Source organism: Chroicocephalus ridibundus, chromosome 2 (assembly GCF_963924245.1).
Source record: "Chroicocephalus ridibundus chromosome 2, bChrRid1.1, whole genome shotgun sequence".
Lineage (NCBI taxonomy): Eukaryota > Metazoa > Chordata > Aves > Charadriiformes > Laridae > Chroicocephalus > Chroicocephalus ridibundus.
In genome coordinates, this window is record NC_086285.1 from 11023004 (window position 1) to 11040352 (window position 17349).

General features: G+C 38.0%; 1 protein-coding gene across 1 annotated transcript in view; it reads right to left on the reverse strand.

The window, feature by feature from the left end:
• Positions 1-17349, reverse strand: part of PTPRN2 (protein tyrosine phosphatase receptor type N2) — a 659439-nt gene that overhangs the window by 409933 nt on the left and 232157 nt on the right. The window contains exons 4-5 of the mRNA XM_063324424.1: positions 16198-16315; positions 10891-11053 (exon numbers count right to left, since the gene is read on the reverse strand). Coding sequence (XP_063180494.1) covers positions 10891-11053; positions 16198-16315 — 281 coding nt within the window. The remainder of the gene's footprint in view (positions 1-10890; positions 11054-16197; positions 16316-17349) is intronic.

Here is a 17349-nt window from a genome sequence, read left to right on the forward strand (position 1 = left end):
GCGTCAGTCCCGGGCTCAGAGCTGCACCTCTATCAAGAAGGGGCAGCCTCTCAGCAGCTTGACAGGTCACACTTCAGGTACTAAAGGATGAAATATTAAAAGTTCTAATTAAAGTACGGCACCGACAGCTCAGCTGTCTTCACAGTGCACTCAGATACCAGCCCATCTGATGTAGCTTAGTCCGACTTAATTAAAGGGCTCTCGCAGCTGTACGGCATGGCAATCCTCGACTTGGCAGAGAAAAATCCCCTTCCTCAGCCCTCCTGCCTCATCTCAAACAAAACACAGCACCAAAAATGTATGCGCCAACCGAAATATGCAAGGTGAAATCCAAGTAAAATTGCAGCACGGATAAATACAGCCCTAGACTATGGGTTTGTGCTAAGCGGCATGAGAAAAAAAAAACCCAGATATTTTTTACAGAAAAAGATGGGAGAAAAATATCTGTTATACGTAGTTTAGAATCCAGTGACAATTTACATCTTAAGTTATGAATAACAATTGCAGAGCACTGCGATAATCTTATTTGAAGTGTTTTTGCAATCTAACCTCCTGAACATTGTTAGTTTGACTTACTTCCAAGTTAAATGGCAGAATCCATGGTCAGTGAAAAAGAATCTGTAAATTCCCTTGTTAACGCCTTTGGGAGAAGCTGTTAACATCATGAAGAAGCAGAGGGAAACAGGAAGCAGTAAAATTTTAGAAAGAAAATTAATTTCTAGATTGATTAAGCTGGATTTATACAAAGTCCTACCAGTAACTGCAAAGAAACTCAAAATGAAATGTGCGGAAATAAGAAAGGATACTCTAGTTAATATATAACTGGGTTATACTGGTTTGGGTTAGAATACAGGTCCCTATTACTATCAGGAATAATTTTATTTTGAATAGATAAGATACTGTTCAATTACCTCATGTCACTGATACAGCATCTTTAAAAAGTATTCAAATTGCTAAAGAACTGAGTTTAAAAAAAATCTTATTTCTCCGTGTGCACAAGATTTTGCTCTTCTTCACCACCTTTCAAATAAGCCATCTCAATAATTCACACATTATCAAAAAAAACCCCACACTAACCTTTCTGAAGATGGAATCGTTAGGGCAATGGCTCGTATGGTTTATGTATGTAAGTAACTGACATTTTCTGTGTGGAAGTTCACAGAAGAGCACATCAAATTACACCCTACAGATGCTCTGTGCAATAGTCTATGGACTACACATTTTCTTCAAAGAATTAAAAAAGGGGGCAGGATTAGATACATACAACCGAAGCCGCAGATAAATGCTGTTCACTTTACCCACTAAGGGGTAGATGGATTTGAATATTTCGCCCAAGTGCAGAAAGAATGGAATTAAATTTATGACAAAATACTTCCTTTCTTGAGGACACATTTGCTAAATCTTGAAGGCAATAAATATAAAGAGCTAATAAAAATCCCTTAGGAATGCATAAAGAAGAAATCTTCCTCCATCAATTTAATTTAGCTTTTTTCTGTTTGATGCATTTTCAGATATTAATTCATGTTTGCTACCACCTAAATCTGGTTGGACCATGATTCCACCTACAATACTTAATTTACTATGCCTGTTTGAGACGGTGGCAGCACGCTCTCTAAAATTAGAAAAGAAAAACACAACAAACACTGGAACCAGGCCCTCCCTTACCAATGGTGAGATAAAATAAAAGTTTCTAAATGCTAGCAAAAATTAAATGATCTCATACTTTATCTCACTGTGTGGAGTGAAATAAGTTTAGTTTTTTCTGCCAGAAGCAGTCTAGATACTTTGTGAGCCACACACGCTTGCCTCGTGTAAACTCGCTGCATGGGAAATACACATACCCGTGCGCTGCCCTCACCAAACAGGAGCACAGGTGGCACTGCCTGGTTGCTAGATCGGAGTGCGGGCTGTGAATCTGTACACCTCGATTTACCTTTACCTCGAGAGGAATCCAGCCAATAATGTGAACCTGAGGGCCAAACAGGTGTCGTGGAGTGGATTACAGTGCAAAATCCCCGGGATGGAGCTGAGTAAGCAGTAGAGCTGGGGCCTTGGAGCATCACAGCTGAAGCAGCCAGACCTATGCTAACAAAGCTTGAATTCTTTCGGCTGGTGATCTGCTGTTCCCGCACAGTGCTGCGCTGTCAGGAGGATAGCCTTGCAGGCTTCCAGCTAGCTTCAAGCTAGCCAAAGGGGGCAATCCTGCTTTACGCGCCTCCGTGTGCCGTTGACATGATGTTACACACTCTGCACCAAATTCAGTGTTAGGTTTGTCTGAAAATAATAGGTAAAGTCAATGAAAAAATACACAATTGTCTGAGCAACAGTGGAGCAGAAGAGTTTTCTACCAACTGATAATAACCTTTTCACTTACTATGGACAAGGATATTATACCATGAAAGAAATCACTGCATTAAAAACAAGAACTTGGAAGATTAATTCAGAATCCAGAAACTGGTAAAGAGGCCAAACCAGTGACTCCTGCAGCGATGGGATATCATCAGGACACAGTCTTTTGACAGATTCACAGGCCTAAGGCAACAGGCACCATGACAGTCATCTCATCTGACCTACTATTTCACTAATAATTTTCTGTAACTATCTCCTATTTTCTTTCTGAGAATTACACCATCTTTGAAACCATTTAAGAACTACACCAGAGAAGTAAAGATGGCAAAGATTGTTAATGAACACCCTGTAGCTCGCAGTGTCAAAAGCTTGATCAAGCAAAAGGGATCCTCAGAGTCTCCTTCGATCAAAACCAGTCATGACTTTGCTTCCTAATTCCAGTTGTGAATCTGCAGTGTAACAGGATTGTCTGGGATCTGACTGTATACCATTCAATAATCTACAGTGCTGGAATTTCAGTTGACAGAGATTTGATTGCGAGCAGTAAACAAAACAACCCTCCAAAACAAAAGAAAAAAGAGAGAGGATAAATACATAGGTTTCTTTCATGTATAAGTTACTATTTAAGAAATTAACTGTGAAATTTCAAATGTTCCCATCGATTCTTAGTTTCCTTTGGGATGCTGTTAGCTGCATGCCTACCCTTCAACCTTCTCCAACAGACTGTCCTGCATGAATAATTTTTATCGTTAGCTGCCATTTCTTGTACTGCTGAGGAGCTCAATAGCTTTAGTCTTCATAGCTGACTGCTGGGTGTTCTCTCTGTTTCTGACAAATCTCCATCCTATGGGCTAAAACAAAGTTTCTAAAGCATTTCCTTTGGCGTACAGGGAGTGCCGGATTGCCTTTCCTCAGCATTCATCATTAGCTCATCACAAACAAATGGTACATATTTACATATCGGGTTACACAATAACCTGGCTTGTCTCCACACATAAAGGAGCAGAGAAAAATGACAGGTGGATCAACCCCAATAACCTCATGAATGCCAAGGGGCCCCTGCCCCAAGTCCTCTCTGGGCTGTCACAGCGAGCCCTCAGCCAGGAGTGCCACGCACCAGATGGGTCAGTGGGAGAAGCTCTCTGGATCACCCTGCAGATTGAAGGGGTTACTGCCTACAAGAGTGCCGCACTCATTATGGGATGCCAAGAAGAGCAACTTATCATTGTGCAAGGCATATTATGGGATTTTTAGAGAGAGGACCAGAGAGGGAATGATCAAGGTGGATTGGGGAGCAACTGTGGTAAAACAGGGGGGAAAGGGAGTAAAAGAGACCAGTAAAGGCCAGTATGCTTGTCTGACCATGCCTTGTGTCTCATCACCACAGTCTGTCCCGACTTCTCAATAAACTCCATCTCTAACTATTATTTTGGGTGAGGAGGTCTCTATTCTGCACGCACGTGTGTGTGTGGTGGTCTGAGTGCCAACCACCAGAGTCCAACCATGGGTCCCATGGTGCCTCTTGGCACCACCTGCTCCACCTGGCTACTGGCTACACACGAGGACGTAGAGCTGGACCAGCTTCACTTCTGTCAGGGTTCAGCAGCTCCCTAACATTACTAATAGGAACCAAGAAGTGACAGCCAGCCCCCAGTGGATGGTAGGAATCGTGCAGCATGGTGATCAGTGCTGATAAATATACCAGGGTTTACCAGCTTCCCATGCCTGAGAACAGTTTGCTCATATGTCAATAAGTCTGTTACTTAAGGTTTCAGTGAATGATGTTTAAACACATTTTCTGTAGGCATATGCTGGTATATTGAGCTAACTCATTATCTAAAGATGATTTACATAGAAACACGAAGATCTTCATCTGCCAAAAGTTGAGCACATTATCACCAATTCAATATATTTATAACTCTAACATATGAATCTAGAGACTACTTTTACCCAAAGAAATGCAAGTGAACAGAAATCTGCAGGATCCATGTCTATAACTTTGCTTTACAACCCCATTGAAAGCATCTAACCATTCCCTGGACAACGGCGAGAGGTAAGGCGAGGATTTTTCCCCTCATGAAAAACACCAGTTGTTTTACTGTCCTGAAATGTATACACCAGCACGCTCACACAAAGGTTAGGTAAAATAAGTTTAATTTTTTGTGAACTCTACCCTCTCATCTGATAAGTATGATCTAAAAATAAATATGTAATATTCTTTAAAATTTGTACCAGCTCCACCATCTTCTATTTACTGAGCCCAGTGTAGTGAAGTACAGTGTGTAAATATTTGCAAGACAAATAGCAAACTTGCAGGAGAAATGGCAGAAACAAAAGCTCCCAATACATGGTATTTGGCAAAGAAAGAGTTGATTTTGAAAGGGCGGGGAGGGATGTGAAAAAGAAGCAAATCTTATTGTCCAGTCAGTATTTGAGATTTGAAAACTGTCAACCTATGTTTGGAATTTACCAGAAATTAATGAATTGGTCTTCTAAATAAGCCTCCAGGCCTACGCACATCATTTATAATATCATTTCTACAGCAATTATGTCTTCAAATCGTTGTACAAATAATTAATATTTACAAGATTACAAATCTTTACAAGCTGTGTGATAAGGGAAATCATGGTTTCTCTGTTAAGATATGAAAATTCTGTCACTACATCGTACATAAACTGATAGGTTGTAGGTAAAGGCAGGTGTTAGGTCTAAGACTTGAAGAGCACAATACTGGCACTAGAACCTTCACTTGCCAAAATATTAAGCTCAAAAATAAAATCATGGATCACATTAGACTGACAAACTGTGTGTTTATGCCACAAACAACCTCACTGTAATTGTACTAGGATTTGTAGCCATGATTCTGTTAGATCTTCAAATGTATGAGTACCAGTCCTCCCAGAAAAATATTGCTGTCCAGACCAGATTCACGCAGGATGGCAAACAGGACAGAATTTACCACGTCTAATTTTATATATTTAAGTTAGCATGGGTGGATATCAACTTGGAAATTCCTTTTTTCTCTCCACTGATCATAAAAGGAGTTTATGCTGACTTGCACCAATGTAAACATCTGGTTTTGGTCAAAAGTGAATTCTGCTCCGTGCAAATGGGGTTTTGCTTTTTCTTTGTTTTTTGGGTTGGAGTTATTTTGTTGTTGTTGTGTTTTCATTTTTTGTAAGAGGACTTTAATGTTTCTATTTTACTGAAGAGAGCCATGGAGGGGAGAACGATCCCAAATACTAAATACTTGTCTGGGATTTGAGGCTTAACTTCTAGTCTACCGAAAAATTCTTGTACGACCTCGGGAAAGCTGTCTGTGAAACTGGGGTCCTAGTTCTTCCTTACTTTGTAATAGCTTTAGCTAAATAAATACATCAACGTTTGTAAGACGTCCAGATTTACTCTAATCATTGTTGTATAGATATGTCAATAGATGGGCAACTCTAGCTTCAAGGAGACACTCCTTTATCAGTTATTCCTAATATTATTATGAAAGTACTTATACACAGGGCAAATTACATTTTTCTTACTTATACATAATCCCACATATATGACATATTAAATTTTACATTTATATAAGCAGACTTTAAATGTATACATTGCAGAAAGGTTTTTTGCTTTTTAGCAGTCAGCCATCAAATCAATTTTGGATGATCTTCGTTCAGTACTGTATTTTAATCAGTTTTAGATAAATAAGGGTACCGCTTTTTTGAATTAAAGCTCCAGATTAAAATAAGCAATGTCTGCGTAATTTCTTACTAGTTAATCACAGTAACAATTATTTGCAGATAAGTTCAGAGTACATCTTCGAGCCCTTGTGCACTCAGATTTTCTAAAATAAATAATAATCCTTTGAATAATTATCACCCATCCTAGTTCCTTCAGGAGATCAATTACAAAGCATCAAACAATTGATTTTCAACCCAGCAAAACTGAGTGCTCTTCCCGGAATGTGAAAGGGGAAAATAGGTGGAAGGTTCCCTCTTGTACTGAGGACAGAAATATAGGCTTTACCAAGTGCTTTGTCTAACCTTCGTACCCTTCTAGATTCCAGCAAACTGACTCTGCCGCAACAGTTTTTACTTGCACTTTCTCCCCTTTCGGCTCCATTGTACTGCTGATCTAACAACCAGCCGTACCCCTCTGCCACTAACCACTCACTTTGTCTGTTTCTTTTTCCCTTCATGATTCTGGAAAGACCTTTAACTTCATTAGTGACTTCTTTCATGTAAAGATTCTGCTTTTTTTTTTCCAAAGTCTGCTTTAAAACTTATAAGAATACCTGAGACCCAGAGATTTCTGCAATCACAATATTTATACATAAAGTTTACCTAGAAAAGCAATGTAAGTAATGAAAACCCAAAGAAACTGAAACAGCAGAAAATGGATGAAACTCCCGGCGGACTCTGAGATAATTTTCTCTTCCTCCCTACAGTGCGTACAAGGGCCAGAATGGCACGCCAGCCTGCAGAAGACCTTAGCAGCAAGCAGGCCCCATGTCTGAACACCTGAGAGGTCACATCAGGAGGAAGGAATAAAAGCAATCCCATGATTCTTCTAGCCATAAAAACCTAAACCATAAACCAGAGACCCCTGCAACAAGAAATGCAGCAGTAGCACAAGTGCAGCAGGCAACTCCCATACTCCTACAGCCCTAGAAGTGTCCGGTCCCAGAGTGGAGCAGCACACTTTTGCCAGCCTCAGGTATTAAAAACATTAATCACTCGGGCTACTAGAAGGCATGAGAATGTGTGAAAATGATAGCTAGTTCAAGAAATAAACACATAGTTTCAGCTGAGTTATTTTCATTTTCTTTATGATTTTGGGACTTTTAAGTATATTTGGATCAAATTTCGAATCTTTTATCTTTCTGTGATTATCAAAAAATTATTCTCGGTGAGATGAAAGCAGTATAATTGAAATCTCCTGTAACTATTCAAATGCAGGCATTTGGACTTTTAAAAAAACCTCTAATGTAAGATCATTCCTCACTGCCTTGGTGAAAAGTAGACAACAGGAGTATTCGTTTCCACACTGATCATTTTTGCTGCCTCTCTTTTTTGCTCTGTTGTAAAGGCCGCTGTGGACATAGCTATTTTTTTCTTTTTCCATCTACTTTATTTAAAGATTTCCCACATGCCCTGCTATGCAAACGCTTACACAGAGCCCACCGGCAGGGCTGCCATCAGCAGCAAAGCAAGCAAGCTCTCCTTCTACAGCTGACTGGCTTTACTAATATCAGCTCTCTGCTGGCCCTTCGAAGCCAACAAAACTCTGCCGTTCTGTTTCTGTAGGAACATCAACGGTGTACTGTTTTTTTCAGGGTTTTGGTCGGTTGTTTCTTTTTTCTGTAAGAGAGGGGTTTGCTCTAACTGGAGGGGAGAAGAGTGGGGGGATTCATACATGATTTGAAGCCTCAGTATGTAAGATAAACCGAGCTTTCTCGTTATGTGTATGCGCCTGGCTATATGTTATTATCCATACTAAGTCCAGGTTTGGTAGAAAGGAATAAAAAATACTGATAATGCATTTTGTGAATGGTAAAACCTTCGTTAAGGCCAAGTGGGGGAAAAAAAACCCAAACCAAAACCCCACTAGCTAATGCTTAAGTAACAAATGCCACCAAGTGCCCATTTTCTGAACAACTCTTTTCAACTGAACTAAAGCGAAACGTTCTTTACAACTGTAATCCTCAGGAAACAGCCCCACCAAATCTTCTGATTTACTGCTATTTATCCACTGTCAAAGTCATTATCAACTGGTTAGATTATAGCCTGCAGTAGATACTCTCTAAATACTGAGAAAAAATTCTAAGTTAGCGATGAAGTTCAAGCACTTCAAAAATCACTCAGAGAGGCTCTTGTAATAAATGGTAGACATTAGAGAAATTTTGGTCCATTGCATGATTTAAGTTTAATACTGTTATTTCTGTCACTATTCTATCAAGCCTCAAGCTGACTGTTGTTTGAACAAGGGAAAAAGGAAAAGAGTTACCTGTCTTAGGTTTTGCTGTGCCTTATTTTACAACTTCACGCATAACTGTATGTCTGCTCTCTCCCCAACAATGCTGAAGCTCTGAATTTTTATTTTGACAATACACACGGAGGGTAGTACCAAAACTGAAGACCAAAAGTTTGTAAACCAGTTTGATTAAAAATATGTAAGTTTACATAGTAAATAACACTTTTGGAATGTAACAAATATTTTAAATCCCCTTTGTCTTTTTTCTTCCTCCCTTTTATTCTTGGCCAGAGTCCTCTGATGACAGTTTTGGAACAAACCAGACTTCATTCAGGAAGTCTGCCTAGAAGCACTAAATTTCTGCAAGATTCAGCTATACTTCATAGCAGGTAAGGTATCAAAGCAACCAGAGTAGTGTTACATCTCCTGCTCCCCGACAGCAAGAAAGAAGTGACAGAGGTAAATATATACTTGAAAGAAGATTATTTTTACGAAGGGCAAAGGCCCAAAAGCTGCAATTCTAAGTCTAAGTAGGGTAAAGTATCTCTTTCTTATGGTTATTTTTAATCAGAAAATTACAAGGAAGTTAAAAAGATAAAATTGTTGCTACAATTATTTAATGTACATTATAATTTATCCATATATGAACACAAGGTAACACGATTTTGTTGAAGCATGCAATTAAACTGCGTAAGATAGCCATTTTCAATTCCAAGTGGTATGACAATATCAAATGCAGCTCCTGCAGTTACTTTCCTTCCTATTCTTTTCAAAACACTAAATTCTATGTTTTTCCTGCTTCCTGGATTAGCAAAAATCCTGCTTTCTCTTTTGCTAAAATGTTATTCCATTAATGACCCGATGAATCAAGATACAAACACAGTGTCCCTCTTCTTTCTTTTTAAATAATAGCAGGTGCATTTGATTTGCAGAGAACCGGGAAACGTCTCCAGGATCATTTAAAATTTACGATTGATTCTTAATTGTTAAGATAATTTTCTTTTTTTATTTTCTAACATTAAATTATAGGTAACCTGTCTGTCTCGCTGTCTGTTGTTTTAAAATGCTCCTTAGTAAATAGAAGTGTACAGTTTGCTCCTATACGTGCTTCATTTCCAGATTTTCTCCTCTTTATCCCACTCCCCCAGGCTTCAGAGTACCCATCTCCATGGCAACACTCGATAAGGTTGGTGGGTGGTGTTATCACAGCAGGCTTCCCCACAGAAGGTCTCAGCCATATGGATTATTTATGAACTTGCATGACAGGACCAGACCCACTGCAATACTTTGCGAGCAAGTTTTCTTGTCTCTGAAAGGCAGTGATTCAAAGCAGGGCATCCTCACTGCAGTCAGTGCCCGTGTTAGAGAGTGGAGGAAAAGTACCACGGAGGTGGTCACTCATCCATCCCCAAAGCTGCCTGGCTGCTGCCTGCAAGTTTCTCTTGCCTCAGACAAACACCTAATGACATATGCCACAAATCGTAAGTGTTATACACGCCAATCAGTGAAATTGGAAATTTGCGGCTCCTGACAAGAATAATAACATTTCAGTTATACCATGACTAAATAGTAGATACCGCTGATACTGTTGTTGGGAGTTGCTGTTGCAGATACACTGCAGTAGTGCCGTGTCTCTGAGTTAGTTCCTGGGAAAAAAACATCAGTTTGGCTTTGACACTATATTTTCTTTGCCTGATTTTTTTCCTAAAACGTCAGTATATTTTTTAGGTAAGGTTGTTGCATTTTCACTGTATTCATGCAAATAGCACATACCAGTTTTTTGAGATGATCACTGTAATAGCAGCCTATTTCTTTAAAATAATAGATTTCTTTGGATAAACATTTTTTTTGAGGAAAAGATGCAGGGCTATGAGATATGTAACCCCATCATCAAATCATTTTTATAAATTTATCAAGCTCCATCTTAGAGCGAGACAGATTTTCTCTAGGAAAGAAAAAAGAGTTTTAGTTCTCAGATAGGCATTTGTGTGTTTTTTTAACAGAGATGATACTCAAGATTTAATGGGTGTGATTTATCTTCCTAGCCATATGTATACTTATAATGCATACATATGAACCTTAATTGGTCATGATAGGCTTACTTTATGATCAGTAAGAATTAGGAAAAGTTGAGGCACAATTCATCAGATCTGTTATCAAAATCTGCTGAAAGATTACATTAATTGTACTGTAAGCACCATAAACATCAGCAAGAATTCCCTGGGTAGTTCAGCCAGCTTTTTGGAGAGAAGCCATTCAGACGCTGTAAGAAGTGTTTCAGATCAGCCAGTGAAGATGTTGCAACCATTATCCCACTTTTCCTCCTTGCACATATATAATCTGTCTCATGTTAAGGTAAAACACTCTGGGTTAGAAGAGCTATATCGTTTACAATGCTGAAGCTGACCCAACTCTTTTGGAGAGGACTTGGGTAGTGCAGTTATGATAATCAGCTGGAGGAAGCAGTAAGAAACAATCTCTGGTCTTGGGACAGAAGAGAAAATTGAAAAATTAGGAGAATTCAAAGAAGAAGGAAGCCAAAATCACAGAATGCAGGAACCACGTTAAAAATACTACCTTGACAGAAGCTTTGTCGTTTGTCTTCCTTGGATACAAATTTGTAGCTGCAGACTGGGAGAGAACACCGAGATATTTAAGATATTGCTGAAGAGACTTGGCCAAGTTCACGGCGTTTTCCAGATCGTATTTTCTTTCATTATCTGCATCCTGTTCCAAAATCCTGCACAGCAAAAGCAAGGAAAAGAAAGTCACCAGTCTGTACAATGTACAAAGTGCCCAACTAAAAAGCCACTGGTTTATACTGCAAACCACTGAAGTTCGTTCCATACATAACAAAAAAGTTACCCAGAAGCTTAAAAGCCACAAAAGTATAGAAAATTCAATGTTTCAGCAAAAGCAGACAAAAAGTCTTGAACTATTAACAATTTATTGCATGAATCAAAGTTAATGATCCAACAGTAAATCAAATAAAATGCCTACATCAAGGCAAAGCCATATTCTGAAGAAAAGAAAATGCTTATAAAAAGAAAATACGCCTGATTAAATTGCATCCCAAATAAATATGAGTTGGTTGTAAGATTTTTAAAAATTGCTGGATGATGATGAGATTCAACATCAATTTGGCCCTGCACCAATTTACAGAATACAGTGAGACTACTGCATGTGCAGAAATAACTGAGCAAGCCAGCTCCAGCAAAAGGCTTAAAAAAGGAATAATTAGATGGGAAATGTATCTCTTCTAGTCTTCTTATGTGCCTGGGATTCACAGAATAGCCGTGTTTCCTGACTGATTTAGACAGATCTTGGTGACGTTTGCAAAGAAAAGCTAAAAATGTGATTAAACAACAGCAGTGTAGAGGTGTTTATATGGGATTCAAAGCGCTGTGTGCAATGAATTTGAATTATTACCAGCTCTCCTCATCTATCTCAACAACATGTCAATGATGATGATAATTTAAATGTCAGCACCAGTAACTATTTCATTCCTTGTGTAAAAGAGCAAAGAGAGGGTTCCCAGTCTGCTTCCTTGCCTGTGAGAGACACATTTTTTTGAGGGAAATCACCTTTTTTGTGTCACCATTTCCTACCCAAATGCCCACGCACTTCTTCAGTGAAGAACAATTCCAGGTGGGAAAGCTTTTGAGCCCAAGGAGATCAGGCATCATTTGATTTTCAACGTCTCCACGCTACTGTAAGCAAAATTTTATTCTACCAGCCCACATCATGGTGCTTATGTGGGGGCACAGCTTGAGGGAGTACCATTATCTCATTTTCCAAATCTTGGGTTTAATTACGTTACTTTAGGCACAAAATAACAGTCTTCCTTCCATGCTCACAGTTGTACCAAATGCGTGTCCTCACTAATTTAATGCCAATAAATGTAATTAATAATCTAATTTGCTGTGGTGGCATTGCAACCAATAGTGCTCACAGGGTTGCTCACTTTGAAGTACCAGAACCGCCCCTCCCCCCTCTCCCCAGTGTAAAACAACCAGCACAAACAACCAGGCACACAAACGCCAGGAAAATGAAGGTTTACTGCACAGAGCACTGTAGCAATCTTGACATAATTTACCATAAGTCTTTCTTCCTTCTCATGCTGTTCATATTTTCCTCTGATTCCAGAGCTCTAAATTCTGCCTTGCGATGGGGGTTGGACATGTAGTTAACATTATCCACCTCCTTTTCAACTTCAAGCCTGACTAAAACTGTTCTGCAGTTTTAGAAAGAGCTAGGCAATAGGCTTTCCGCTTCAATAGAGATGAATTAATCAGAGGAATCATAGAATACCAGGTTGGAAGGGACCTCAAGGATCATCTGGTCCAACCTTTCTTGGCAGAAGCATGGTCTAGACAAGATGGCCCAGCACCCTGTCCAGCTGAATCTTAAAAGTCTTCAATGTCGGGGAATCAACCACTTCCCTGCAGAGATTATTACAATGGCCAATGATTATTATCCAAAGAGGCTCTCATCATAGAAGGTATCCCACTTCCAAACACTCATCTTTCATTCGTCAATTAATTCCAACACCTATCCTCTCCTTTCTTCGCTAACTTTGAAAAGAAAGGGAAAACGGAAACACCAGACCAAATTCTGCCCTGAGGATTTCCACTGGAGCTAATGGGAACTGAGTGCACAGACAAAAGACAGTATTTAGGATAGGCTTTCAAGCCATTATTTACAGTATATAATCACTCACACTGGTGATAGAAGCAAAATCTGAGGTGTAAGATTTCTCATTTTTCTTATAGAGACAGTAATTATGCTCAAATTGTGTTTAAATTCCACATTGGATGTAATATTTTATGGTATAAACTTTTAAACACTTAAAATGTAAAAGTCTAACAAAGCATTACATTTCATTTGATGACAACTTTAATAAAACCCTATGAACACGTCTGAAAGATTTTTAAGAATTTCTGCAGTTCACCAGTATACCACTGTTGTTCACCTTGTTAAGACAGAAAGAAAAATGCATTAAACGAGCTATTATTGCAACTGAATTAAAATATTTCTTTTAAATTTGACAAAGTGATATTGAAAAATGGATGAAAGACAAATATATAAAAGCACCTGGTGAGTAGGAGACATGACTGTCAGCTGAGCTCTTGTGCACTTATTTGGAAGTATTTTCAGTTTTAATTTCTTCTGAAAAAGGCTTTGCATACAATGAACTTCAGGGTATAAAGACAATAACATAGATAATTATTTATCCATGGAAATAATTCTATATTTCCTACAAGAACCAGTGCTTTAGAAACTTTTTTGTGCAAATGTCTAAATCACTGTACTTCAGATATTACACTTTTCTAGAATGTTCTCAATTAATAGACAACACACGTGTTAGAATAAAGTTTCTCCCTTTTAAATGCTGTGAGAATCTTATTACTGAGTTAATGATGGTTTTATTATAGAAATAATGCTATACCCCATTTCATACATTGAAGTTGGCTGGAAACGTTTGCGGTTTTGCCTAATTGCACCGATGAACACAACTGACATTTATTCCCTGTGTGCAGAATGGACTTTTTTCCTTCATCTTGGATCCTCTTTCAAGAGTAGGGATTTTTGAAATTTAATAAGGGCCCCAGAAATACCACATACACTCCAGTTAGCCACCAAAGAAAGAACTTTCATCTTGAAATCAAGCTCCCAGTTTCAGCATTTTTTTTAAGATGAAATCCATGTCTTCTGTTCCGTCACATTTCATACGCACTAATTTAGCCTAAGTCAATTTACCTTTCAAGTGCCTGAGTCTATTTTCCTGCTCTCACTAGCTCTGTGGGGATTAATGACTCATTAGTATGACTTCATATTGTCTTATTACACGTTACCCTTAATAAAAGCTCTTCCTGCCATAATGTTTCTTTGATAATTAAATACCTACACTAAGTTGCGCTTTTAATTATTTACTATTATCTGATAAGATTTTAGCAAGCGCGTACTGAGCACATAGCAAACTTTATCAGAATCTACAAGACGCCAGAGAAAAAGTTCCTACTGTTCTCTGACCTACAGAATATATTGCAAATGGACAACCAGAGAAATCAATTAATGCTTTAAACTGTTGGCACATAAGATAATGCTTTCAGAAGCACAGCTTGGTAACTTCAGAAAATCTATCCACAATAGGAACTGCTATAAGTGGAACACATTTGAAATTCTGATGTTCCTAAAGTGTCAATATACTTTTTGGTTTTTTAACATGTAGTTCTAGTTAAAAATGCAAAACAGCTCACACCTGATCACAACGGGAACTCCTAAAAGTGATCATCTGTTCTCAGTCTATAAACTAAATTATTTTTTATATCTTCTACATTTTATTTTTATATAACTATGAATCTGGAACACTGCAGAATAGAGTTTTGATCTCGCGGAAATCTGGCCTATTTTATCTTACTCTCATGAATAAAAGTTTTAGATGCGCTCATTCTATAAAAAAAAAAAAAATCCCCCAGAAGATATTCAAAATGATTTCTGATACCACGTATAGAGGTTAATCTGTACAGTAATGGCTTTTTGCGTACCTAAGCAGTGAAAACATGTTTATCGATTCAACCATGTAGCACCTTTATGATAATCTATAGATCAAAATCTTCTTTAGAAGTTAAGCTTCTACCTTACTGCACTCCTGTAATGTATGGTGCTGTGATCTTAAGGAATCAGCAAATATCTGAAATACAGGGTCAAATTCTATGAATCAAATCAAAACAAACTGAGGCAAACACAGCTGAAGCCACTGGGCAGTATCAATTACACGGCATTTTTATTTCCATAAAAGAGCAACCTAAATAATAAATGATTTTGCAGTATAGGTAAAACACACACTGTGGTATATGAAGATCTGAAGTCCAACTTTCAATATGTTGCCCGTCAAGGCTAGGAGCTCAAGCTTTGTCCCACTATGAAGAAAGTTTTCTAACAAAAAGCACTTTCTTTCAATTTCACTAATTTGGAGATTGCATTTCTTAAAACCACGTAGGGGAAAGCAAAATTTACCATTTTTAACATTCCTATAATTTCATGCATTTTAAAATTTCCTTCTGGGTTTTTTTGTGGTTGGGTTGCACTTAATAGCCTATAGGACAGGATAGACCAAGTAAAAGTGTATATTTATATGTGTATCTGTATACAAAGATGATATAATTGCAGGTCCTACAAGCATATAACTTTACAGAATTATAGATACTGTATCTTTTGTCACCAATAACCACTAAGTCACTCCTCAGTATCTTTCAAGCCACGAGGAAAATGGCTTCTGTAATGCAAAGAAGAGATAGAAATGTGCCCACATTGTTTTCTGTCATTGTAACTTGCATGAATCTCTCCTACCTGGACAAATTTTGCAACTAAAGCTGAGAATCTATGGAATTAAAGTCAATTACAGCTATGCTTTAGAAGAATATGAGTTTGAAAATACAATTAGTTGCTCAGCATATCATTCAATACTTCTTTTTGTTTCTTTTTGTTCACTTATTCCAGAATAAAATATCTTCTGTGGATGAGCCCCTGTGTAATTCTCCTTTTTTAAGCTACTCATAAGTAAAGCGGGTTGAACTGAGACTAGGCACCGCATAACTGGCTAAAAGACCTGATCTTTTGAGTTCTGACACCTAAATTAACAATAGAAGGCATATTTTTTTAACTTGATGATACTCAGAAGAAAAGGGTGGAGAATTTTATTTCATTCTGTCTGCTGTTTTCCTACTGGAGTTTTCAGTGCTGTTCTACGACTGGTTTCCCTTTAACTTATAGATAGTGGTTTTGGTGATGTGTTTAATTCAGCTTCAGTGCCAGTCTATTTCTCATCATTTGCAAACCCTCCTCAAAACCTACCAGGCTAAAACACCATTGAAGACTTACCTTCCCGGGTCAGATCCATCAGGTGCAAATATATCAGGGCGCCTGTTGTGGATTTTGCGAATGGTTGAGAGTTCCTGACCAATAACATGCTGCGTATAATCATCTCGCCAGGTGAAACCTGATAAATTATGAAACAAACAAACAAAAAAAACCAAACCAACAAACAAACAAAAAAAAGAAAAATCACTATTTAGTAATCTGAAAGTTTGGCCAAAATGTGTCCTATATAAGCAATATTTTAAAAAAGAAAAAAGAAGCTTTGCTCTATTGGAACCAGGAATGAACTACAGATTCCTCTCTTCTGTATGGAATTTTGTTAATCAAACTTTCCTTGCAATGGAAGGAAGACAATAGATGATGTGAGGAGATTTTGAAAGACTACTCTTAGTGGAATTTTAGCTAGCTACAAACTAGCTTTAATAGATAAAAAAAAAAGTTTACTTCGGACAGCTACAGAAAGTTATCTCACTAGCTGGTATCTATTGAAAAGTTGCTTCACTTCTTCCCCATTTGCAGAACCATCCCTTCTCTTTTTTCTCCATGGAACTGTGCTTTTAGAACATTAAGGAACTAGTACTGCAGTGGAAATAAGCATTTTGAGTTTTAGTATAATACACGCGGAAGTCAATTTACGTTATCTATATACTTAAATGTTGTGACAAAGAAAAGGGGGAAGTGCAACTATGAAGGCAAATTCCAGTGATTACCCATTAATTACATGCACAGCCAATCTCATGGTAATTATACTTGAAATAATGATATAACTCCAAACATAATTGTTACCCGATTTGTAGATTTTAGATGTTACAGTTACACTTTAGTTCATAGAACTTGCCCATGCAATTATCTGTAATTATCTAATAACTAAACATTACATAATTGAAGAGAATTTCTGCTTTTACACCATGCACAGTGAAACACCACAAAACCCTCAAATGAGTACTGATGAAAGTTACAGATATGGTTATCCTGCTCATATCTTCCTGTAAGAAACCACCTAAAGAAAAATCCTCTCCAGCGCCAGATGGAAGGGGATGTGTCTGGTTGTCAGAATCAGGCTGGGAAGGGGGATTTCTGGTTCAGTCCCTATTTCATACACACGTTATAAACTTCATCACCATTTGCAGTCAACATCAGATTGTTTTGCTATAG